The sequence below is a fragment of the Ptychodera flava genome (assembly GCF_041260155.1).
Source record: "Ptychodera flava strain L36383 chromosome 3 unlocalized genomic scaffold, AS_Pfla_20210202 Scaffold_27__1_contigs__length_13241970_pilon, whole genome shotgun sequence".
Taxonomy (NCBI): Eukaryota; Metazoa; Hemichordata; class Enteropneusta; family Ptychoderidae; genus Ptychodera; species Ptychodera flava.
The window spans coordinates 6569542-6596166 of NW_027248281.1; the positions used below are offsets into that span (position 1 = coordinate 6569542).

The 26625-nt window shown below is 37.4% G+C and overlaps 1 protein-coding gene across 1 annotated transcript; it reads left to right on the top strand.

Moving 5' to 3' along the window:
- The first annotated feature begins 16319 nt into the window (after positions 1-16319).
- On the top strand, positions 16320-26091 carry LOC139126340 (uncharacterized). The gene is made up of 2 exons (XM_070692409.1): positions 16320-16543; positions 18361-26091. The coding sequence occupies exons 1-2, from the start codon at positions 16499-16501 to the stop codon at positions 25969-25971; spliced, it is 7656 nt and encodes a 2551-aa protein (XP_070548510.1). The 5' UTR covers positions 16320-16498; the 3' UTR covers positions 25972-26091.
- The last annotated feature ends 534 nt before the right edge of the window (positions 26092-26625 follow it).

Genomic DNA, 26625 nt, shown 5'->3' on the forward strand with positions numbered 1-26625 from the left:
GCAGTGCATAAAGGAGTGTAAACATGGTGTCAGTGGTGGTGCCTATATGCATCTGTATGTACTTGTATAAAAGGTTTAATGGCTCACTAAAATTATGCACCTTTATGCAATCAAATAAAGTTGCATAATGTTCAGGAATATTTTACAACACTGGAAAGCATTTGCGATGACACCCGGGCCTTCACCCTCGCATTAGGAATGGAGTGTTTTTGAAGCATGGTGAGAAATATCCGGTCTGTTAATGCTATGATCAATTCTTTGGTTAAATCAAACAATGGACATCTATGATCAAACCAATCAGGAAAGACCATGAGTTTACCACATGCATTCCCTGAATACTGGCGAAGACGGTCTCACACCTTTAGTTCTCATAATTTTTACAGTTCTCAATTGTTAGTGCCAAGTTCAACTGAGATAAAGCTTGTCTTTTGTATACCACTCTATCTGTTGTCGCTGTCCTGAAGGAAATAGTAACACGTTGGCAATGTCACTTTATGCATAGTTTTCGTCCACAGCTCCACTGTTGCAAGGTGTGAATAGCCACTAATCGTTTAAGGCATTGCATGGAGCTAATGGGTATTGGAAAAGTTTATGGCAAATTTAGGTCTATTTTTCACAAATCCCTGAGAGGCCTCATTAAATAGTGCTAAATCTATGTACCTAGTCAGGAATGGCATGGCCCTAGCAGATTTTTATCGTAAAGTGTACTTTACTGAATCCAAACAATTAATGGACATGGCGAGCACACTGCAGTCTTGCAAGGAAATAAACACCGGACACATTGACATGACTATTTGCATAATTATTCGTGACTAACAGAGAGACAACAAAGGCCAATTTACATGATGATTTGTTGACTGATCTGATAGTTAAGGCTAGAGAAATTCTTTCGGCAAACAATGCTTTGTTATGTTACGTCCTCTAATAAACCATGGATGTAATTTTTTTTTACATCCATGAATAAACCATGTTTAGTTCCATGAAAAATTACAGTCATTCTCTTCAGTAACTCAAATCTCATCGCTAGCACTGCACACCAACAACAGAACACGACCTGCTCTTAACTCTTCGAACCCGGCTCGGACATAAATATCCGATGACGTCAAAGCCAGAGTGACTTTCGATGACGAGAAAAAAGTCATTGAAGGAAAGAAAACCTCGTTCCGAAAATTGAGGGGTGAAACGACTTGGTGACAAAACGACCACTTACCAATTATTTTTTTTCATCGCAGCTTTATTTCCTTTGGCATGATAGCAATCATTGTGATTCGTTTTGAAATTATAACTTCCTTGATGGTAAAATGATTAATTATTGCAAGAACAGTAACATATTCATTCAACTCGCTGTGGTAGGGGATTACTACGTATCAAAGAACACATCATCAATGAAGTGACAAAAGCAGTATTTTTCGCTGTCATTTTGAAGGTATAGCCTATAGGGTTTTGATCAAAAGTGAAACGCCAAGATCAGCTGATCGGATAAAGCCTAGATCACAGGCCTGTCGCAACTCTAGATATGATATAGCCTCCTGTAGTTAAATAAGGCCGCCAACATACCTCAGTCAATCGATAAGAACGAGTCTGACATGGTTTATAATATGTTGACAAGCCGACACGCCGGAGAACCGTGGCGGACTTTTTCTACCAAGCAAATATTTCTACCATACCATTTTCGCTGCATTGACTGATAAGCTTACAGGTTTTGTTTTTTTTCAAATTTTGACTTAATGAAAATTCCATCACGTATTCCAGGTGAATGGTATTTTCTAAAGTGCATTCGAACTTCACTCGAGGAAGACCACGTGCGTTATGTGGACCGGGTAGTTTTCAAAGTGTAGTTTATGCTACGAGTTTATGCTACGCTGCGACGTTCTGTTATAGGCTTACATAGCAGAACGTCAGAGCGTAGCATAAACTCATAGCATAAACAGCACTTTGGAAACTACCCGGTCCTCATAAAACCTGTGAGTGAGACCATGTAGGTAGTACCTCCATGGTGAGACGTATAAACTCGGCGATAAGTGAACAAATTTGTGAATGAAACTGGTGGACGTGTCAAGCATAAATTTGCATAAATTATCATCTTCCAGGGGAAGTTCAACAGGCGCACGGGCCGAATGACAAACTTGAATAGTCACCGCCATGGCTTCCGTGACTGAGACTCTCGCAAACGTAAAATAACGCAATTCGCCTCCGACGGGCGCAAAAGATACTTCTTAACTAAAGAGAAACGGATTGATAGAGCTTGACAACCGTTTACAGTTACGGCAACAAGCTTAGACTCTAATTTGAGAAAATAACAGATTAGCCGTGGCAGTCTTGCTACGTAAATAAACCATCTTCATTACTCGTATATCTCAACAGTTTGTGTGTGTTTCTCCCGATTTTCTCGACATTATGATCTTTGGAAGGGTATCTGATGTAAAATGCAAAACATCTAGTCTCCTGCTTGTTGCAAGTTCATGAACATGAATAAATCGCCCCGAAAGTCATATCAACGAGCGATGTTTGTACGTATAGGGGGTGTTTACACAATTCTTTGATTATCTCTCTTCCGATTTTGGCCTGACAAGCTTAATTTGAAAGGAAATTAGGTTGGAGTAGGGTGCACAGATCGGACTGATTGTGACCAGGTCACAGAAGCCAAACATATCTGTAAAACAGTGTCTAAGATTTTCGGTAAAATTTAATGAACAATAGAAATTCTTGCTAAAGTGAACGAAACCCGGTAATTTATTCAAAAACCCAGAGTTGTTACTCTCACACCTTATTGTGCTGAAACTAAAGGGAATAGAAAAATGTTTTTAGGTAAAAAACTCAAAAAACGCATACTTTTGAGAGAAATGGACACAGACACAGTGATTTTGGAAAATAAACATATCTTTCATAATGTTGAGATATAGGGCTAACAGAAAGATATAATGTGTGGGGTCCAAAAGTGAAATTTATTGAGAAAAAGTGAGTTTAAAATAAGTATCCTCTAACGTGTGTCTATACTTTAACTGGCTTCCCTCCCTTTTTCAAGGTTGATACAAAATGGCAGTGAATTAATTTCGAACATTTGAAGTAAAGAAAAACTCTGGAAATTTTTCATCTCAACTGTCATCGCGCCACATACCCAATGCAGTACAGATGTCTCCGTGGTGTCTGACTTCAGGTGCGGAATGTATACCAGGAAATGTAAGCTTACCCGTCTAATCTGACCGAACAACATAAATGCTTGCATATCTCAAACGGATTCCGACAGCGAAATGACTACTGTACTTGGTTAATAGTATAGGACAATGCCTATGCAATATAAACAGCTGCCAGTGCAAAATATATTTACTCTTATTTAAAAAGTAAACCAAATACTTGCTTAGAAATAGAAAAGCAGGGATTTTTTTTAACTCCACCAACTTACTTACTAACTTGGTTTTTCAGTATCTTTGTTCCATGTAGCAACTTCCTTTTCTTGTTAAGTTCCCAACAAAAATATGAACACCCAGAGTCTCACCTTCTCAGCGCAGTCAATTACCATTGCTGTTATCCTAAATTGCATTCAAACCCATACCTAAATAAAGATATACCAGTAACAATCATGGTTGTTGCTTGTTTATGAAATGTACTTGGCATTTCAGGATTTCTTGGGATAAGACCACATAATTGTGGTTGACTAGAAGAGACAGAGTTCTTAAAGGCCAGGGACGTGATTCACAGGGTCAAATTTGTTTTATCTGTAAGAGGATTGTGGAATGACATAGCATTTTGTTTCCTATTGAAATTGTAATCTAATAAGTAAATTTCCTTGCAAGACACTCTGATGCCAACACAGGCCTTTAACAAAAAAAACTTAAAGGGTCATTAGCTGTAACTTTTTACTAATTTTTCACCACTCAGTTTCAATGTATCAACTACAGAATTTTACTATAATCTGATCATCATGACCAATGCCCGGTGTCCTGCTTGCCAACACAACCAGTGTATGTAAAACGGCCATTGTTATTGTTGATAAATGTATTCTAGTCCGTACCTGAATACAAAATTTAAACAATAACAATGCAGATTATACTCATATAGGGTATATTTATGAGCTAAACATTGGGAATTTTCCATGGTTGAGGGACTCAAACCAGAAACTGCAGATGATACACGGAACAAACAAAAAAAAAATGACCAAAGTTATAGCTAAGGAATCTTTAAGGTAAAGATAGTTTCCCTTAATCTTACCGAGTGATAATTTATAAAGTCGTGAAAAATATGGAAGCAATATAAATAATGTCACAGCTCAGTTGATTTATTCTGTTTATCATTATTTACAGAAACTAAAGCATCTACAATTGGGACTTTCCCTAGTGGACTGGCCGGAAGAGGCAAAGGAAAAGGCCGAGGACATACTCTCACTGGAATATATATCCTCTGAAGATAGTGAGAAAGACGAAAGTGGAAATACCACGGCTTATGTTCACAGAACGTTGACCTGGGAAAGAAAAAAACTAAAAAGATGAAGAGGCAGCTTCATACTGCGTATGAAAAAACACTTACGCTGAGGCAGAGAGGAATGAGGCTACCTCGCATTGAGGGGCCAGCTTCCATCAGGCCGGAGCCCGAGGATGCCGCGCCATGGGCCGTTAGAATTGCACAGGACAATGTAAACACCACTGACAGCTCCACACCGGACAGAATGGCCGTTAGAATTGCACAGGACAATGTAAACACCACTGACAGCTCCACACCGGACAGAATTTAATTCAATGTGGAGGGGCAGCAAATAATCTACTGTCAATAATGCTAGGCTTAACAAATAGGCCGATTTTCTGTCTTCCCTCTGTCATTTACCAACAATTACTTCTTATCTGAAACCAAAGGCACTCTTTAGCTGGGAAATCTGCTAAATAGATCAATTTTCGGCTCGATCTATCTCGATATGCCTGCCACTGCAACCTAACTACTCACAAGGTGTGCAACAGAATCACTCAAAAAATGCACCACCCGATTTGCCAACTGGCCGTGCGCACACACAAAACATTCAGAACTACACTCCCGTATACCTAGTTAGTCTGGTTCCCTGACCCATTTCCCCGGTAGAGGGCGTGGGGAAATATGGGGTCAGGTACCGGGTAGCCATCTTGAACAGAATTTTGTTCAAGATGGCGGAGGTTAGTCACCTGACAGAACATGCTACAACAAATATGGCTGCTACCATGAAAACGCCGGTCAAAATTCGACTGGATCAGAATTATGTTCGAACACTGGTATCCGAACCAAAAACATTGGCACACGAGACGGGAAACATAAACTGAAAGGATTAATCAAGAAGTACGGGGAAATAGAGGTGATTGAAGGCTGGCTGTGATATCGCAGCAGTACTTGTGGCGTGTATCGAACGCGCTAGGGTCATTGAGGTCATCGCCGACTGTGGCGTGACCCCAATGACCCTAGCACGCTCGATACACGCCACAAGTACTGCTGCGATATCACAGCTAATTGAAAGCAAACTTTGTTGGAACTGTGAACGACGACTGATTTGATGGATAGAATGGTGTCCGAATTTCGTGAAAAATGCCAACCTGGCATCATGTCGACGTTCTAAAAGTATTAAGAGGTGTGCTAAATCACAGTGGCTAAATCATGGAGGTAGAAAGTCTTTCTTTCTACCTCCACGGCTTTGTGGTACAAACAAGAAGTTGGTGTCAAGTGAGCCTGAAAGTGCGAAACCCAAGAAAGATGAGAAAAAGTTACAAGTGTTACTTTCATCCAATCACAGCTTGTTTTATTTTAACCCAATAGCGTCCATGTTTACATTAGCCGGTACCTGACCCTATATTTCCCCACGCCCTCTACCGGGGAAATGGGTCAGGGAACCAGACTAATACCTAGTTGGATCACAAAGTTAACCATCTCCTAAAAAATCATGCTGATGAACGTGTTACTTTCATCATCTTGAAGAAATAGACAGTGTTTTGAGGCCAAGCTCAGCTAAACACGGCCTGCAGAACGATTCTACCATATGACGTCATTTATTCTACCAATGATTGGCTAATCAACGACCAAAACAAAGGTCACAGCAAGACGTCACTGGTGATGTATTGTTGAACCAATCAGCGGTAGAAGATATGACGTCACATGGTAAAATCGTTCTGCAGGCCATGTTTAGGTATATGGGAGTGTAGTTCTGAACGTTTTGTTTGAGCCCACGGCCAGTTGGCAAATCGGGTGGTGTATTTTTTGAGTGATTCTGTTGCACACCTTGTGAGTATTTAGGTTGCAGTGGCAGGCATATTGACTACAGGATCGATAGATTGAGCTGAAAACCGATCTATTTAGCTGACTATCCGGCTAAGGAGAGCCTGTGTCTGAAACTACAAGTCTGACTACACTTTGTTGAAATCGCTGGGAAATTTGTATTTTTTGCTTTTTTTGATAAAGAATTCTTTTCTGAAACTGCATTTGCGATTGCTTTGAAATGTGATATGCAGTTCACTCAAAGTGACTTTATAGTTAGCATTGTTCCATTTTTGTAATTTGTTGTAAAAATCTTAAAAAATCTTCGTCAAAACTACAGGTCAGATAGCTATGATAGTTGGTATATAAGTCTCTAGGGATGACATTTCAATCTAAAATGTGCAGAAATATGCAAATTTGTATTTTTAAGAAAATTTTGTCAATTTTTGATCGAAAAATTTATTTCACCACCAGCAATTACAGTTTTGATATTTGGTTCACATATTTATAGGGATGAGCAAACTGTGAGATATTCCAAGTTATTATAAAATCTTCAAGTTTGTAATTTTTGGGCCAATTTTTGCAAATTTTGGTCAAAAAAGTGTTTCTCAAAGAGTGCTTTTCTCATAGTTTGATATTTGGTAACAGGTTTCTACAGATGAAATCAATGTGATACATTGAACTTGGATGAAGTCTGCAATTTAAGTCTTTCAAATAAACATAATTAAACAAGATACCTATTCTCAGATCTTGCTTTATTAGATATTTTGTGTGTGTTAGATTGGTTATGGATTCAAAGCAGTTAGTACGGCATTGATGTTAATTGTGTTGGTAAATAAGTGAATCCTCAAGTACAACAAATAATGCATCTGATCATCACTGACTTTATAACATTGCTACAGTTGAAAATTGAATTTTAATCATGATTTAGATTCATTTTTCAAAATTAACAATGTTTTCCACATATACATTGGCTATGCTTAAGACCAGAATGCTGGATATTAAAGTAATACTGACAGTAAACAAAGAAAACAAAATATGTTGATAAGAAAGTACGAACCACGGAAAGCTGATGAATTTGAAAACAAGCAGCCTGATATCTGGACCCAAAAGAAGTAAAGGTGATACTTATGCAGTGCATAAAGATCATAAATAGAGCATCAGATGTTTTCCTCAAATGCATAATGTGAATCTTTATGCATCTGTAATATCCTGCATAAAGGTGACTAAATTCAGTCGGCCATTAAACTCTTTTATGCACCAGCATAAGGTGGGTAAAGTTCTAGCTTTATGCTGCATAAAGATGGTTAAAGATCAACTTTATGCAACTTTATGTCACCTTTAAGCTGCGCATAAATCTGGATTTCATCTTGTGTTATTTGACATTGTTGTTATTGTGAATATAAACATCAATTCAAAAGCCAAGGTAGACACACCTTTTTGAATTATTGTGATCAACAAAACAAATACAGCAGTTGTTGTATTTTGACAGACTGATATTGATGTTTAAGTTTGCCAAAAACGAGAGAAACATTGCAGGTGACTGTGACTAGTTAAGATAGAATTTATAGAAGCCAATGTTGTCTAAGTTACAAATTTGTCTATCAACATGCTTTTCGGTTACTTATGCCAGACAAACAGCAGTGAAAGCCATAAAACAATGTGACTATACACGGGTTTTTAGGGCTTTCATCAAAAGTAGCCGTTCTGCAAGATGTGCATTAATTAAAGTAATATCAAGTATGCTTAAGGCAGAGATGAGGAGATACTGTCAATGCCAGCCTCTAACATCAAAGAGAGTGACGATGGAGAATCTAAAATCATTCACTTGGGAAGAGATCATGAATGAAGTAAAGCAAGAACTACCTATTACCTATACCTGTATAACATCAATGGCAATGAAGAGATGCATGAAAGAGTAAGTATTAAGTATTGTGTCTGAAGTTTTATGCCCCATGTGTCTATGTAAATTATTTCCATTTTACAAGCTAAAAAATTTATCCACTTCAGCTTGGTCCCCGACAACTGCAATTTTTAACAATGCTCTTGCAACCCATGTGTATACCTGATGTCATGTGGTGACCCTTGGATTATACTTTTTACCTAAAATTACAACTATTGATACACAACTTGATATCAGTCAATTAGCCATGATTGTGTAATTCTTATTTACAGAATCTCTGCGGGCAAACAGCATCGAACAATAGGCCAAATTGGTAGCCTCCTCATGAATCTGTTGCATATCAGGAATCCTGCAAAGTTTACCTTTTTGGCTGGAGTAATGTGGAAAAATGGTTGTAGTGAAAGAGTAAGTGATTCATATCTTTTCATTCTCCCCTTGCTAAGTAAAAGAGTATAAAAGTTCATTTAATTTGTTATATGTCCAGATTTCTGAACAACATGAAATGCGTTTTACCGCCAAGATATATATGTAGCAACCTACAGTAAAGTTGGACCACTACAAACCCATGGCAGTGAAATCAGATTTAGACCACCATGGTTACAGAGGGTTATGCAAAATTATATCATACCAATATATTGATGGTCGACACGCGAACACAACCATGGTATATTAGCGATATACCATGGCTGGCATACGCGCGAGCTCTCAGCTTGAGCAAAACTCCGTTTTGGCGTTCCACGCCAAAATTTCAATATACTGTTGTGATACAATACCAATAAACCACCATAGCAAAAGGTATATCACTTAATTTTGACCAGTTCACTCTATCTTTACACTCGCTATCACTCGTGTATATAATGTGATAAAGTGATCAAATTATCATGGTATACCTGTTGCTAGGGTTGTTTATTTCTTAATTACTATCAACACATAAATAAATGTTTTGTTCTGTGAACAAGACAAAATGTACACATATACAGCATGTATCTATACATTTTTGTAAGTAAATGGGCAATAAAATCACTGTCAATTTATAATTGTATATGTTCTGTGACACAGCTTTTCCAGTGTTTCAACAAGTTAGGCCTTTGCCTACCCAAATCAGGGGCACAGAAAGTTGTTGATCGCCTGAAGAGTTCACATGACAACAAAATAAAACAATAGATTCATGACATCGAATCAGAGGGGACCGTAAGTATATATGATTTAAAACTTTAATACCTCTTCAATTTGCATTGGCCTGAGAAAAGCAAAAAATAAGATTTAAAAAAATATTAATTGAGAAACTGGCTTATTACTTCTCAGACTTTCAAAACAAAGTTTGTGCATCAAATACAACGTTGATGAACTTTTTGTGTAATTATGAAGTCAGAAATATTGCATTCTGTAGGCTCCATGTACCCGTGAGCAAGAGGCAAGTCATACCAGGGTAGGCAGATGTCTCTTCGCTATCGATGAAGAAGCAGAAGAAAGTCAAGGTACCGACGAAAGTCAAGATAAAACATTAAGTAAGTAAGTTTGAAAGAATCTGAACAACAGTATTGCTTAAGATTCCTTCCATTCTCTTCAGTGTAGAACTATTCATCGTGTCATACAACAGTGAAACCTGTTTATTAAACACCCTTGGGAACAGACAAACTTCGCTTTGCTTAATGAGGTACAATTCCATTGAAATTGTTACTTTTTGTCTTGAAAAAGTGTCATGATTGAGGGATGTACATAATAGCAGGTTTAAATGTATCTCCTTGATGGCAGTGAGAAACGCTATAAGCTTAGATTAACATCATTCAACTTCTGCAGAGATCGACACCTTGTGACTGCACTCATTAAAGACTGTTCGAATTAAACAGAAGCTGGGAATTTTAGGTCACACAGGACTACAAATTTCCGTTCAGAGTGCCTTATGGCAATCATGCATACCATTAGATTTACATCCATGGATGAATGCAGGATGAATGAAACAAATATATTTTCTGCCATTGTGAACCACTGTGCCAATAACCACCATGTTGTTGTTGTTGTTGTTGTTGTTGGATCCTGGATTCTCATTAGCATGGGACAATGTCCAGATACAAACAACTGCACGGCACCAATCGACAACAACGAGGAACAAAATGCTGATGTGGGCCATGGCTTACGCGGCGAAGAATAGAATTTCCTTCAGGCACCTGGATGATCCCCACACAGTCAAGGCAGCAGAAATTCCGCTGAGCACATATCTACCTTTTCTAGAATATTTGCATAACCTTAGAAGTCGTCTGGAACACTTGTTTCGAGAATGATTTGCGAACATTTTGATCAGTTTTACAAGTACTATACAGACTGTGTGGAGGCACACCAGCCGCAAAACTATTCAAGAGAATTGGCCCAGAGGAGTGACCTTGTAAGTCAGGGAAATATTTGTTCTTACTTTTAACAACATTCTATGAGTCAATAAAGTGGATCGTGATTTTGTATACAGCATGGAGTTATCATAGGATACACCCTCAACGTGACCTTTTGACAATATGGTTTCTACGGCATGGCTGCATGACCATTTCCATCACATGAATATTCACAGAGAATAGAGAAATCTTGGTGAACTTTTGGTCTTTGCTGTTATTTGTTTTGGTTTTTTTGTTGATTAAATAAAATTTAAAAACGCAACTAACTATTGTTGTTTCAATCACGATATTGATATTGTGTAAATAACTGTAAAAAAACATAAATACTGGACTACCATAGCTGTGAAATGAAACAAAGGTAGAAAACGGAGCTAAATGATCACTGTGACATCACCGTATCTTGTTTTAATTCCATAGCTATGGTAGCCCAGTATTTATGGTCTTTTAGTTATTGATAACTCAACATTGTGATTGAAACAACAGCAAGGAATGGTGTGTTCATATCAACTTTATTAGTCAATGACACTGAGATTTCTCTATCCCCTTTTGTTCAATAACAATACTAACAACAGTAGTAGCAACAACAACTGCAACAAAAGCATGTGGATGACACTGAGATTTCTCTATTCCCTTTTGTTCAAGGTCAATCTTGAAGTTGTTGAAGAAAACCCGTCATCACTGCAAGGTGTAATCGGCATTATTGACTGGCTTCACCAGTACGTTCCCAGAGTGAATACCCCTGAAGACAACACGGATGACAAATACCATGTTATAATGTGCCAGGGCGATGGCCTTTCGATAGAAAGACACGCGGATGCTCACAGAGCAAGAGCTGGTTGCACTACCGAAATGGGTCGCCTTCGTGGCCTAGAACCTGTATCTCAAGAATGTCATAAGAGAGGCCTACTTCTACAAGTAAATTACTGTTTAATGCACCCCTAAAGCAGAGTGCGTGGCTGTTTACCATATTGCAATGTACAGTAAGAGGTTTTCAGGGACAGACATGTTCAAATTTCTTAAAACTATCATGAAAGTTTTAGAATATTCATAACACTATGGACATTATATCATTTCTAGGACTGTATATATAACGTTTGGTTATTTTTTGTTATTAAGTGACTGGTCAGTGTCTGCAGCTGGGGGAGGGGGGTTGTGGAGTCATTAGGGGTCCACCGTGTGTTTGACTTTAATGATGGGGGTAATGTTCACAATGTTTTTAGCTCCCATAGCCATATGTATATATGGCAATGGAAGCTATTCTTATAGGCTGGGAAACTGTCTGTACGTATGTAGGCAAGGGACTGTGTATAACATAACCTGAGGTAGGCAAGGATACGACTTGGGCCCAAGAACGCTGAATTTCGACAGTAATTTGGCTTTTTACGTCAAGTCCCAAAATGGATTTGAAGTCACCGACCCTACGTACGGGTTTTGCAGGGCTGTTGTGAGCGGGGACATTAGCTGTAGCGGAACACACAGCATCGTACGCAGGGCTAGGTTGTGCCGTGCTGCCTTCGCCAGCAGCATTGCCGATAGTTTGTGTTGTGAGTACATATGTATTTGTTGAATGTTATATTTGTAACTATGGAATTATGAGAACATCAGTGTCGTCAGTGTTTGTGTTGTACGAAAGGCAGTAAAAATGACGGCGAGTTGCAATGTCAAAGTGAATGTTATATGGTATTGACGTCTTGGCCTAGTCCACTGTGCCAAGGACTTCGAAATGACACTGAGTGACGTCTTGGCCTAGTCCACTGTGCCAAGGACTTCGAAATGACACTGAGTACTTAGAATGAAATATGAAGATCGGAAATTTGGCACAACAGTATGATTTAGTACGGTTAAAATGTAGTAATTGCCGAAACGGTGTCATGTATGGTACATTATTATACCGAGCATGTCATCGTACATCCCGCCAGTACATGTACACGGAGGCCTCGGTAAAAATGGCGTGTAAAGCGGGAAAAGGAACACTAGAAACATATCTATCTCCGGAAATATGTGTGTACACTCTCTGATTAAATTTCACATCTGTCAATTGACAAAATGTTTTTAAAACAAGACGGGAGATTTACGTGTCCAGCCGGTAACCTTGATGAACGCTCGTTGTTTAATAGTCTACGCGTGGTCCGTGTACTGGAAAAATGAAACGTTTCGTTTTAATGTAATTTGGCATTAATTTCAGAACGAAAACGTAAATTTATCCCGACAGATACAGAGGAGAATAATCACGGAGTTGTAACTGTTTCAACAACCCCGTCTCGTGATTTGCGAGCCTTATTTGTTGTGGAAACCATGGAGGTAGTAGAGAAGGAGTCACAGCTAGGCGGAGATCAAAGGGACCATGTGTTTTGCCGCTGTTTGCCTTACTAACTACTCCATTAGCACCAACGGGACTTGCGAACGCGTTTTCTCGGATTTAGGAAACAAGATTAAGTTCGTTCGGGGTCGTTCGGGTGTTTCGCCGTCCCTCGGCGGTTGACAGATCTTCAAACATGGCGTCACGTGTCCAAGCGTCGCGTCGGGAAGTTCGAGTCGTTCCACTGATTTTGATGTACACGATGTTAAAGAGGTCGAGGAACAGATAATTGAGGAAGGGAGCTTTGTATCTGCAAAGGCGCGGAGACTGAGTTGATGATAGCTTGCGATTACAAAAAAAAATGCCATACTTCGTAGAGCAGCTATGGAAGACCGGTCACGACATGCGACATGCGACCTGCGACTTCAAAACTGCGACCTGCGTCCCGCGAGTTTGAAACATGCGACCTGCGACTTCGGCATTTAGACCTAGGTGTATAACCTGCGACTTCACAACAGCGACCTGCGTGTTTGTCAAACTGCGACCTGCGACTTCACAACTGCGACATGCGACAACAACACGTAACGTTTCATGGTGTTTTCCTCAGTATTAGATTGGAGGCGTCTTGCGTGAACTTTAATCCTTTGAGCGCCAAAGTCTATTTTTGTCCCCTTTATATAATAAACCCCTGTCAATTTTTCTCCAATTTTTGCAAAAAAAATTGGGAAAAACCTGTAGCCAATGAAATGTGAGGTCGATTTGGTCCAAATTATCAAAAAATTACAGAAAATTCATACAATTGGTAAAATTTTGCACTAAAAGTTTGGTGGGAGAAAATTACAGCGCTCAAAGGGTAAAACGTGGAAAGGAGATTTAACGTTCAACATCGATCAATTAATAAGCCATTGCTTTCGCTTTGGTAAATCGTTCACAAAGTCTGGCAAAACTCAATTCATGTACACACCAGTTCACTCATTTTCATCTGGAGAGATAATTTTATGACGGAAATGTTGACAGTACGTGTTAATGCATGGAAAATAATATGCTACGTGATAGGCATATATTATAATTTCAAATTATTTTAGATATTCTTCGTCTGCCTTACCTCGCTTCTTTCCTTATGTTATCAACAAACTTTTGATTTTAGAAATCTCTTGTATTTATCCTCATTTCACTGTGGTATAACCATCTAGCTGTCTGTTTAATTCATCAGTTGTCCCCCTGTATCATAACTGCGTCAGTGTCATTGCAAACATTAGAATTTTCAGTTATTGTCGTTCATTTTCTAACATTTCCAGTTTGTTCCAATTCTCCAGTGATTGATCATCGGATGTTGCCATCTTTTCGTCTAATTTCATTTTTACTTTTCGTCAAAAAATCGAATTGATCCAACTTTTGTTCAGTTGGAAAAATAAAAATATTCTTATGGTTAACTTCGGACTACATTTGTCTACACAAATAACATATGCAAAGTAAAGCAGTTAAAATAATACTGATATTGACAGAAGTGCAAACATATTGCTAACCATGAATAGCCAGAGACCGACTCAAGTTCTTTATAGATAACGCGAGTTAAAACTGTAAAACAGGACATAATTAAACCCTCCTACAATCCTATTTTCAGTCTTTAAGCCTAATATGTACATACTATAATATGTACATATTATTTTTTGTGTGTATATAATATTTTAGATCATGTAGGCAGAAAAGTTCCAGAAACTATTAAACACTGATGTAGACGTTTAAAACCCTATTGCTATTGCATTATTTCAGATCGGTTTGCCTTTCGTAAGAAGGAAAATAAATTTGTGCTCTTCGTTTGTGGAATTCTCTACCGTCACAGCTTCATGCACTTCTATCGCTGGTTGAATTCTTTCGCTGGCCGATTTTTGCGTAGGCCAGCGGTGCGAAAATAATGCTCTGGTCGCGAGAATGCGGTAAACCGGCTGTTTTAATATAGTGCAATGGTGTCCCTCGTGTTTTTCAGGCTCGTGTTCAGAGCAATGGTGCGAACAAATCAAGACTGATATCGCAGTTTGACAAACACGCAGGACGCAGGTCGCTGTTGTGAAGTCGCAGGTTAGGCCTACACCTTGTAAATGCCGAAGTCGCAGGTCGCATGTTTCAAACTCGCAGGACGCAGGTCGCAGTTTTGAAGTCGCAGGTCGCATGTCGCATGTCGTGACCGGTCTTCCATAAGCAGCATTGTTAACACGCCAACTTTTTTCCAAATCCAGTTCTTGGTTCTTGCCGTGTTTTATCATGTTGTACTGGCATTAATGATAAGGTTAAATAAGAAAGCATAGCTTTTAACTGCTACGTCCATGACTTTAATGAATGGTCGCGATATAAAAACAACACGTACGATGCATTGAAACAAAGCGTCGCCTATGGCGTCGCTGGCGTCGCGTCATAAACACCCGGGAAACGCTACAAGTTTAACCCACGCTCACGGCAGTGCTGCAGTCCGCTGCACCATACTCAGTACATGATTGAAAAGTTCGTGATCAGAACTTCCATTCTAATAAGGAAAGGTTCCTGCGATCGAATGTAAAGTATATAAAAAACGACGATTAAAATTACCAAGATTTTGAGAATGAAAAACTTAAATTCCTTGTAACTTCACAGTCTTTGCGCAGGCGTTATGACACTGTGGAGAAACTGAGTCGCATTAGCAAACCCAGGTTAATTTCACTCGGTTCGGTTGCGAAGGTACCGTCGGCAACGCAGATGGCGGGAAAGGGGTGTTAAACAATGGACATAAAGGGATTAAACCAATGGTGCACAATAGTAATAAACGTAATTATCTCAGTTGTGACTCCTATTCTGCTACCTCCATGTGGAAACGTACTGGGAAATTTTCTCAAGATGGCGGCTGTATTGCTGCGCTAGCCGTGAAGGGTACAATTGAGAGGGCGCTGTTCTCAGTTCAGTTCAGTTCAGTTCAGTTCGGTTGACGGGATTAGTAATCCTTTCAGGATTCTGGTCATCCCTCTAGACTTCTCTGGTTTCATAGTACAAGTCAATGACGTTTTTGAAAGCATTTACTGTTGGCGCTGTAACAACTTCATCTGGCAGACTGTTCCATTCGTTTACTATCCTGCATGAGAAGTAGTACTTCCTGACATCCAGTTTCGCGTGAGTTTTCTGTATTTTGTGAATATGACCTCTCGTTGACCTACTGTGTGGTTTATGGAACTTCAGATTGCAGTGATCAATCTGTCGCGAATATAGGAATGCAATTCTTTCCGAGACGTGTATTATGTGGTACATCTCGTAAACCCAAAGAGAAAGGAGACTATTTATGTAACGTGAAGTCCAAGTACAAGTAAAACAACCAAAAACGAATGAGGAAGGATGATATCGAACCAAGTTGTTGTTGAACGTGTCTATGAATGAATGGACTGTAACTTGGGCACCTTCAGAAATTATGAGAAATTATGACATGTCTCTGAAAATTAACTAAGTTGATCAGCAAAAACCTGTTGTATATATGTTGGAAAAAAGTTGTAAGGGCTAGTGCAATTAAGCAAGTTATCCCCAATTCTTTGAATTACAAAAAATTTTTTTGTTGTCATACATGTAATAGGTGTTTATTTTTGTGTGTTGATTTGGATATGTGCAGTTATATCAATATGACAAATATTATCCATATGCATTAAATGTAATGTAACTATCATAAATTATTCATCACACAGGTGTGTAATTATGCCAAAGAAGAAGTATTGGCGAAAATCAGTCGCAAAACAACAAGTAAGTATCAAACGTACATGAAATTATTAATCAAATTCAGTGAACTCATCCACTCATAGACTTCTGTTAAAATTCATGCTATTGCAGTATTCTCCATAGCTTGAAAAACATTTGGAGTTGACAATGTACATAACAATATTTTATTGACATATTTGTGTGTTGTGATCTGTTGCTATTAAGATTACAGGAATGGCTTGGTTCTGTAAATGCTCATGTGGAGAATACAATAATGTTTGAGTTAATGAATGATGCAATTTGTAAACTTTTTTGTCAGGCTTATTTGAGTACACTGTTGGTAGCTTTATGTGATAATTTGTCCACTTTCATCTTTTACATCAACAACGGCGCTTTTCTTAGCCTATTTCCATGAATTGTGAGAGGAATCATACAGAAAAAGTTTTACATCGTTGATGACACAGTCCCCACTTGTTAATGGGTACTTTGATTACAGGTCCTCAGAGAGGATAGAGTCCTCTTCATTAGGTCTGTGATCAAAATACTTTTTAATAAATTCGCTTGATACATGTCTGAGTTGTGGTTCAGGACATGAAAAAATCGTAATAAAATGGCCACACGGCGGCCATATTGGATCTTATCACAAAACAATTCAATGCGCATGTGTGTGACATAGGTCAAAGTCCTTGTACCAACTTTGAATAAAATCGGTTGAGATATGCCTGAGTTATGGCTCTGTACATGAAAAAATCGTAACAAAATGGCTGCATGGAGGCCATATTGGATCATATCACAAAACAAATTGATGTGCATAGCTATAACATTGGTCAATATCCTTGTACCAACTTTGTATAAAATCGGTTGAAACATGCCTGAGTTATGGCTCTGTACATGAAAAAATTGTAATAAAATGGCCGCCTGGTGGCCATATTGGATTGTATCACAAAAAAATTAACATGCATATGTATGACAAAGGTCAATGTCCTTGTATCAAGTTGAATAAAATCGGTTCAGATATGCCTGAGTTATGGCTCTGTATATGAAAAAATCGTAACAAAATGGCCGCATGACAGCCATATTTGATCGTATCACAAAACAAATTGAGGTGCATATGTATGACATAGGTCAATGTCCTTGTACCAACTTTGAATAAAATAGGTTGAAACATGCTAGAGTAATGGCTCTGTACATGAAAAAATCATAATAAAATGGCCGCCTGGCAGCCATATTGGATCGTATCACAAAACAAATCGACGTGCATCTGTATGACATATGAAGTAATCCATTTACTAAGTTTGAATGAAATCGCTCCAGGCGTCTCTGAGATATCTGCGTGAACGGACGGACGCACGCACGCACGCACGCACGCACGGACACACGCACGCACGGACATGACCAAACCTATAAGTCCCCCCGGACGGTGTCCGTGGCGACTAAAAAATTTTACATGTAAATTTATCATGGGACTTGGGTGAGATGTTTTTAAAGATATTTTATTGTTGTATAATGGTGGAATAGCAACAGACATCATCTGTACTACCGGTATTATGGGATTGACACATTACCTATGATATTTCTTGATATGGTACACCCATTGTTCTTATTTTGTACTATTTACATAAACACTTTATAGGTAGAGTTTTTATTTAAATGTTAATCCTTTGAATCATTTCAATATTTTTAATCTCATTCAGGGATGTGTCGGTTTTGTACGATGTAGTATTTATGATTTGCAATGTCAGGTAAAACACATTCTAAATATTTCATTAGGGATTTGTTGCTGAAGTACATTGTAGTATGTATTATTTGCAATATCATTTAAAACACACGACTAAATATTCTCTCTGTCTCTCTTCTTGCAGTCTAGTGGTAGGCGACTGGCAATGACTGATGACAATACTGGTTTGGATGGCTCCAGTAAGGCAAAACACCCATCACACTGTAATATACCAAGCAGCAGCAATGTTCAATTTGACAGCGTTCAATTGAATAATAACAGCAAGAATATTCAACCACATAATACCAACCCATACAGTAACAATCCATATGACAATAATGATTCACACAGTAACATATGCAACATTTGTGACAATCAATGCTATCACAACAATGTTCCACAACAATCACACATTTTTTCTGACCAAGCAAGCATTAGCAAATCTATAGAATATCATTTACTGCAAAGTAACGGAAATGTGAATTTGTCAAGTGATTGTGAAAATCTTCAGTGGAAAAGTTACACTATAAGTCATGTTGTTCAAGCAAGTATTCATCAAGGAAGTTCTGTTTTTCATGAACCTTCAAGAGGTAACCAATGTACTTGTAATGCACTAGTATATCTATGTGTTTCTCATGAAAGACATTCATTGACATCTGAGGACTTGGATAATATTTTACATGAGGGAGATAATTTGTACAGACAAACAGTCAATTACCTTCAGGCAAACAATAAGTTATATTCAGAAATATTAATGTTTGATGAATTACCCAATGTTGTAGACATGAAGTCATTACATTACAATATAGAAAAACGCAAACAGTATTTTGGGTTGTTAGATCACATTACAGATTTTGATGTAACAGGTTGTTTACAATTTAAGGATGCTGTAACAGAAGCTTTCAAATCTAGCAACACTTTGTTATTGATGACAGGTGGCTATTCTATGGCGCTTTCCAAGCATCACTCTGGCAAATATTGTGTTTTTGATTCACATAGTCGGGATCAAAATGGATTTCAACACATTAATGGTTCAAGTATTTTATTATTCTTTAATACACAACATGCGCTGATCAATTATTTATTTTCATTATTCAATAACTTGAATTTGAATAAAATGACACAATATGAAATTCAAGAGGTTGTCATTCAATATGTCAAACATCCATCATATCAGACACAACAGCAGCATAATAGAGATGATGAACTTCTGGTTAATTACTTCAACTTTCAGTCACAACAACAAGCCTCTATACAGAAAGTGCAGAAAACAGTCAATTGTGATCATAATGTGAGAAGTACCTCGATACCTACTGCACCCAAAAAGGTGACACGTAAAGTATATGCAAGAGAATATAAACAAAAGCAAAGGGAACATCATGCATTCTTGATTCATGAAAGAGAAATGGACAAAAGTAGGAAAGCTTTCAAGAGGCAAAATGCAGAATTCAGAGCGAAAGAAAAAGTGAAGCAACAATCGTATAAGAAAGAACGACGACAAATTCGGGCATATAGAGAGCTTGAAAAAGTAAAACTACAATCACATATAAAAGAACTACGGCAAAATCCAGATTACAAAAAGAATGAAAAGTGCAAACAACAGATACAAAAAACAGTACTACGGCAAAATCCCAAATTCAGAGAGATTGAAAAACAAAAGGTAAAATTGCATTTAAGAGAACTTCGACAGAATCCAGATTTCAAACAGAAAGAAAAGTGCAAACAACAGATGCAAAAGAAAATAATGCGGCAAAATCCCAAATTCAGAGAGACTGAAAAACAAAAGGTGAAATTGCATTTAAGAGAACTACGACAGATTCCAGAGTTCAAACAGAAAGAAAAGTGCAAACAACAGATGCAAAAGAAAATACTGCGGCAAAATCCCAAATTCAGAGAGACTGAAAAACAAAAGGTGAAATTGCATTTAAGAGAACTACGACAGATTCCAGAGTTCAAACAGAAAGAAAAGTGCAAACAACAGATGCAAAAGAAAATACTGCGGCAAAATCCCAAATTCAGAGAGACTGAAAAACAAAAGGTGAAATTGCATTTAAGAGAACTACGACAGATTCCAGAGTTCAAACAGAAAGAAAAGTGCAAACAACAGATGCAAAAGAAAATACTGCGGCAAAATCCTAAATTCAGAAAGACTGAATTACACAAGGTAAAATTGCATTTAAGAGAACTACGACAGATTCCAGATTTTAAACAGACAGAAAAGGAAAGGTTGAAAGTACACATTCGAAATTTGCGAACACAATCGCAATTTAGATTAAGAGAGAAAATGAAAATGCAAATGCACATTAAATCTCTTCGTAAAGATCCAAACTTCAGAAACGCTGAGAAACGGCAGCAACAAGCTTATAGGAAATCACAAAGACAAAATGTCAGACTGACAGATACCTCTACATGTAATAATACACAAATGCTTGCAAATAACCAGAGGCAACTTACTACAAATACTCAGATTTTAAATCAATTACAAGCACATCAGACAGAATACCAATATAATCATGAGCAATCATTGCAAGATTGCATAGATTCTTTTCAGAAAACTACATCCAAAGGTCCAATTTATGTGTGTTCATCTTGTCATCAAACATGGTTCAGAAAATCTGTCACACAAGCTGAAAGGCTAACAAAATATTCTACCACTGCATCAAAATGCTTGACTGGATATATATCTGTCAACAATATCGAATGGGTATGTAATACATGCTACAGTTCCATATCTGTGGGTAAAATCCCAAAACTTTCAAAAGCAAACAACATGAATTTCCCTGACATACCACCACAATTACATTTACATCAATTAGAGGAACGTCTTATTGCTCTAAGGATTCCTTTCATGCGTTTGTACAACTTGCCACGTGGAGGCCAGAGATCATTATCTGGTCCAGTTGTAAATATCCCTACAGATATAACTCCAACAGTCAATATGCTACCCAGAATGCTTAGTGATTCTGCTACTATACCAGTCAAACTGAAACGAAAATTGTCATATACACGATCAGAATTCACTGAAAACATCAGACCTAATAAAGTAATGAATGCATTAAAGTGGCTTATGCAACACAGTGTTTTGTACCAAAATTCAGGCATCCACATTGATGATTCATGGTTCCAGAAAATTGATAACAATCCAGATCCTGAAATGACAGCATTAATTGAGAATACTGATAGTGCATCCCAATCACCGGTAACATGTGAATCTGAGTCTGAATCTGATGCTGATACATTCAGTGAGGTTGATACTACTGAGGGTGCTGTGGCTAACATGGATACATTACTCGATGAAACAAACTCTAATCAAGTATTCACAATTGCACCTGGTGAAAATCAAAAACCACTCAGTTTGTTTGCCGACAAAGATGCTGAATACTTGGCATTCCCCACCCTATTTTGTGGACAACGTCGTACTATTGATACAGAGTACTCTAATGTATATTACAGTGACATATGTAAATGGGAAGTACGCAATGTTGATAGACGTGTTGCTAATTCTGTACCAAATTTGTTCTTTAAACTGAAGAAATTACAGCTTAAACAAATCAGTGATAAAGTGCATCTTGCATTGAGACGTTGTAAAACTGAAGGGAAATGTTACAAAGTTGCTGATTTACTGAATCCCGAGAAAGTGACAGAATTACTCAGACTTGATGATGGTTTTTACATATTCAGAGATTTACGTAATTCACCACCCTACTTAGAAAAAAGAAAAAAAGATGTATTTGCTATGATAAGACAGCTTGGCTTGCCCACGTGGTTCACCTCTCTATCAAGTGCAGATACTAAATGGATTGACTTACACCGCATACTTGGTGTACTTGTTGATGGTAAACACTATACTGATGATGATCTGAAAGCAATGGATTGGGCTACAAAGACAAGGTTACTGCAGTCTGACCCTGTCACTTGTGCTCGATTCTTTGACCACAGAATAAATGAATTCATAAACACTGTATTAAAAAGTCCACATGAACCAATAGGAAAGCTCACTGATTACTTCTACAGAGTTGAATTCCAACAAAGAGGTTCTCCACACATTCACATGTTAATGTGGATTGAGAATGCACCAAACTATCAGCAAAACACACCTGAAGAAGTCACTACTTTTATCGATAAATATATATCATGTTCCTCTGATGTACCCCCTGAAATAAGTGATCTTGTCAATCTACAGACTCACAAACACTCTAAGACATGCAGAGAAAAAGGTAAACCCATATGTCGATTTGGTTATCCAATGCCTCCAATGTCAGAAACAATGATTCTCACACCATTGGATGATGATAATACTGTGGATATATCAAAATACAAGGAATTATATGAAGACATCAAGAAAAGACTAGATGATATGAAAGAAGGGAAGTCTGTATCATTCGCTGTCTTTCTGGCTACTGAATTGCATATTAATCATGAAGATTATATAATGGCTATTCGAAGTTCATTAAAGGCAACAACAATATTCCTGAAACGAGAACCTTGTGATTTACGTGTCAATGCCTACATGAAATCTTTATTACCAGCATGGGGTGCCAATCATGATCTCCAGTTTGTACTTGATCCATATGCATGTGCTATGTACATTGTATCATACATTAGCAAATCTCAAAGAGGTATGAGTGCATTACTTGATCAAGCTTGTAAAGAAGCTAGACGTGGTAATATGGAGCTAAAAGCACAAGTCAGACACATTGGCAATAAATTTCTCAATAACGTAGAAATCAGTGCACAAGAAGCTGCTTACATTATCCTTCAAATGCCACTGACAAAAGCCACTAGACAAGTTGTCTTCATTAATACATCACCTCCTGATGAAAGAACATTTCTGCTCAAAAGTAAAACCACCCTTGAAAACATGCCAGCTGATTCTACAAACATAGAAAGTGATAGTTTAATCAAACGTTATGCAAGACGACCAAAAGTATTAGAAAACTGGTGTCTTGCAGATTATGCATCAAAAGTAAAAATGACATATCCAAAAGATGATAAATTTCAATCATCTGATGTTAATGGCAACAATCCTGATTTTTCCAATGATTCAGACTCTGACACTGTGTTGACAAATATCACACCAGATGACTCCAAGATAAATATTACTCTGAGAAATGGAACTAAAATACAAGAGCGACATAATCCATGTATAATACGTTATGTTCATTACAATAAAAAAGTAGACCATGAAAATTTCTGTCGTGAAAAACTCTTATTATACATGCCATGGAGAAATGAAATTACAGATTTATTAAATGGCTGTGATACATTTCAACAATCCTATGAACTTAACAAACAGATTATTGCAAAACATGCAGCAAATTATGAACACTATACAGAGGAGTTAGAACATGCAAAAGCAGCTGCAGAACAATGTGATATCAATGATACTGATGCATTTGACCACCTTGCACCAAACACTCAGCAAACTGAAAGAGATGATTTAGAGACAGGTCCTACACCAAGTGATCACTATGCTTACTTCGATCCTGACAAACCTGAGCATGCCACATACGATATAGGTTTTGATGTAGGTCTTAGAACTACTGATACAACCAATAATGACAACAATACTCTACCCGGACGCGTTCCTGATGACCAATATCATGCACTTGTGAGATCATTGAACTTAAAACAGAAAGAGATATTTCATCACGTTTTAAAGTCAATCAAAACAAATAAAGATCCATTAAGAATATTCATCACAGGAGGTGCTGGTTCAGGGAAATCTGTCGTAATAAAGGCAATTTATCAAGCTTTACATCGTTTTCTTTGTTCAACTGCTGGAGAAGATCCAAGTGACTGTAGATTATTACTATGTGCTCCTACTGGTAAAGCAGCCTATAATATCAATGGCAGTACAATACATTCAGCATTTAAAGTCCCTGCAAGTCAAGGTTACAAATACAAACCACTAGACAGTGATAAATTGAACACTCTACAGGCTAAATATCAAAACTTGTCAGTTGTTATCATAGATGAAATTAGCATGGTCGGAAATCAACTCTTCAATTTCATTAATTTACGCCTCCAACAAATCAAAGGTAACAATCAACCATTTGGTGGTGTTTCAATGATAACAGTTGGTGACCTGTTTCAATTAAAACCTGTCATGGATGGCTGGATATTCAAAGACTTAACAACAAACTATGGTCCTTTAGCAACAAACTTATGGAAAGAGTACTTTACTATGCACGAACTGACTGAAATAATGAGACAAAAAGATGACTTACACTTCGCACAGCTACTCAATCGACTCAGAGAAGGAAACCATACTGAACAAGATATAACTGAACTTGAACAACATGTTATTCATCAAACTAACCAACCAAACAATAAATGTACTCCCTATTTATACATGACCAATCATAAAGTAATAGAACATAACAATGAAGTATTCAGAAATACGAGTACATGTAAAGTTAAGATCCCTGCAATGGATACTATTATTGGTGATGTATCCCAAAAGATTAAGGACAATATTCTGAAAACAATTCCAACAGATTCATCTAAAACATGTGGTTTATTGTCAGAGGCCTGTATAGCTATAGGACTACGATATGATATCACTGCCAATATTGATGTTGAGGATGGCATGACCAATGGTGCTGGTTGTATTGTACAACAGATAGACTTCAGAATGACAAATACATCAAGCAACAGACCAAGTATAATATGGGTTAAATTTGATGATGAAAATATTGGACATTTCAGAAGGCACAAATATAGACATCTGTATCACACCACCATAAACAAACAATGGACCCCAATATTTGACATAAAACGTCAGTTTCCTCAAAGTAGATATAACAAACATGTGTCAGTCATGAGAATTCAATTTCCACTCACACCATCAGCAGCAAAAACCATTCACAAATCTCAAGGTTCCACTATGGATGAAGTTGTAATTAATATGGCTGGGAACAAAACAGACCACATACATTATGTTGCAATTAGTAGAGTAACAACATTGAATGGCCTTCACATTGTGGATCTCAATAAATCTAAAATATCAATATCTGAAGCTGTCAGGAATGAAATGTTCAGACTGCGACAACATATTAAACTCCATCTTTGTTTCACACCGTTGTATGAATTACCCAATGACCACTGCAAAATTGTATTTCTAAATGCCAGATCATTACATAAACATTTTGCTGATCTACAAAGTGAACAAAATCTCCTTGCTGCTGATATTATTGGTATAGCTGAATCACGATTAACAACCTGTGACACAAATGAAACTTACTCTCTTCCTAATTATAATATATATAGAAATGACCAAATCACTGATCAGAATGCAACACATGTAATCAGACCCTATCATGGACTTGTGCTGTACTTAAGGCAAACATATGAACTGTTAAATATTAAATATCATACAACTACAGCTGTTGAATTTATATATGCTGATTTATTAACATCATTACGTCAACAAATACAACTTGTTATACTCTACAAATCCCCTAGGTGTAGCCTACAAACATTTCAAGAGCAATTGACACAATATCTTTTACCAAACCTCAATTTGTCAATGCCACTAATTATAATGGGTGACTTCAACTTAGACATACTTTCTGGTAATATTGCTCTCCTGAATTTTGTTATAAACACATGCTCATGCCATCAATTAATTACTGAAGAGACCACTGATAACCATACAGCTTTAGATCTCATATTTATTAACAGGCCAATCATTTCATCTGGCACTTTAGAAATATCATGGTCAGATCACAAAGCCATATATATTGTTATATAGACCCATCATATCTGAACAGCTCTTGTTTTCAAAATTATCATTTACAATATAAATATTATAGCTTCTTACAATATGTACAGAAAAACCACCAATAGAATCACAACAGAACATATCACAACTACTGACAATTGCATCTTCATCATTTAAACACCCAGTACTTTTAAGACACAGTAAGACGATATGCTGCATATGTATTATTGGCTGCTAGCTGTACATTTCTCTGTAAACCTACAACCTCATACATTCATTCATTTACCCTTCACATGGCTGCCCTGCATATTACAAAGCAGCCTTCATTTTATGTGAGTGGCACTCCATGGTTAAGTTTAGCCACTACTTTGTAACAAGGGATATTAAGAAAGCTGTTGCAATTACATAGGAAGTTCACTGTGCAGTTAACAAAAGCACAAACCTCATGACCTTGATATTGTTGATAGTGCCACAGTCCCTCTATCCATAGAGGGACTGTGATAGTGCGCTGATTATTCACACTGCTCCTACTACATATTAGAAGAGAAATGAAAACCAAACATTGGAACACAAATTGTCAGGTAAGCATTTCTTAGACTTTATGAGTTATACACTTATTAATTTCCATTCTCTCTCACATTCTATATTCATATAACGTTTCCTATTTGCACCAGTTATTATTTT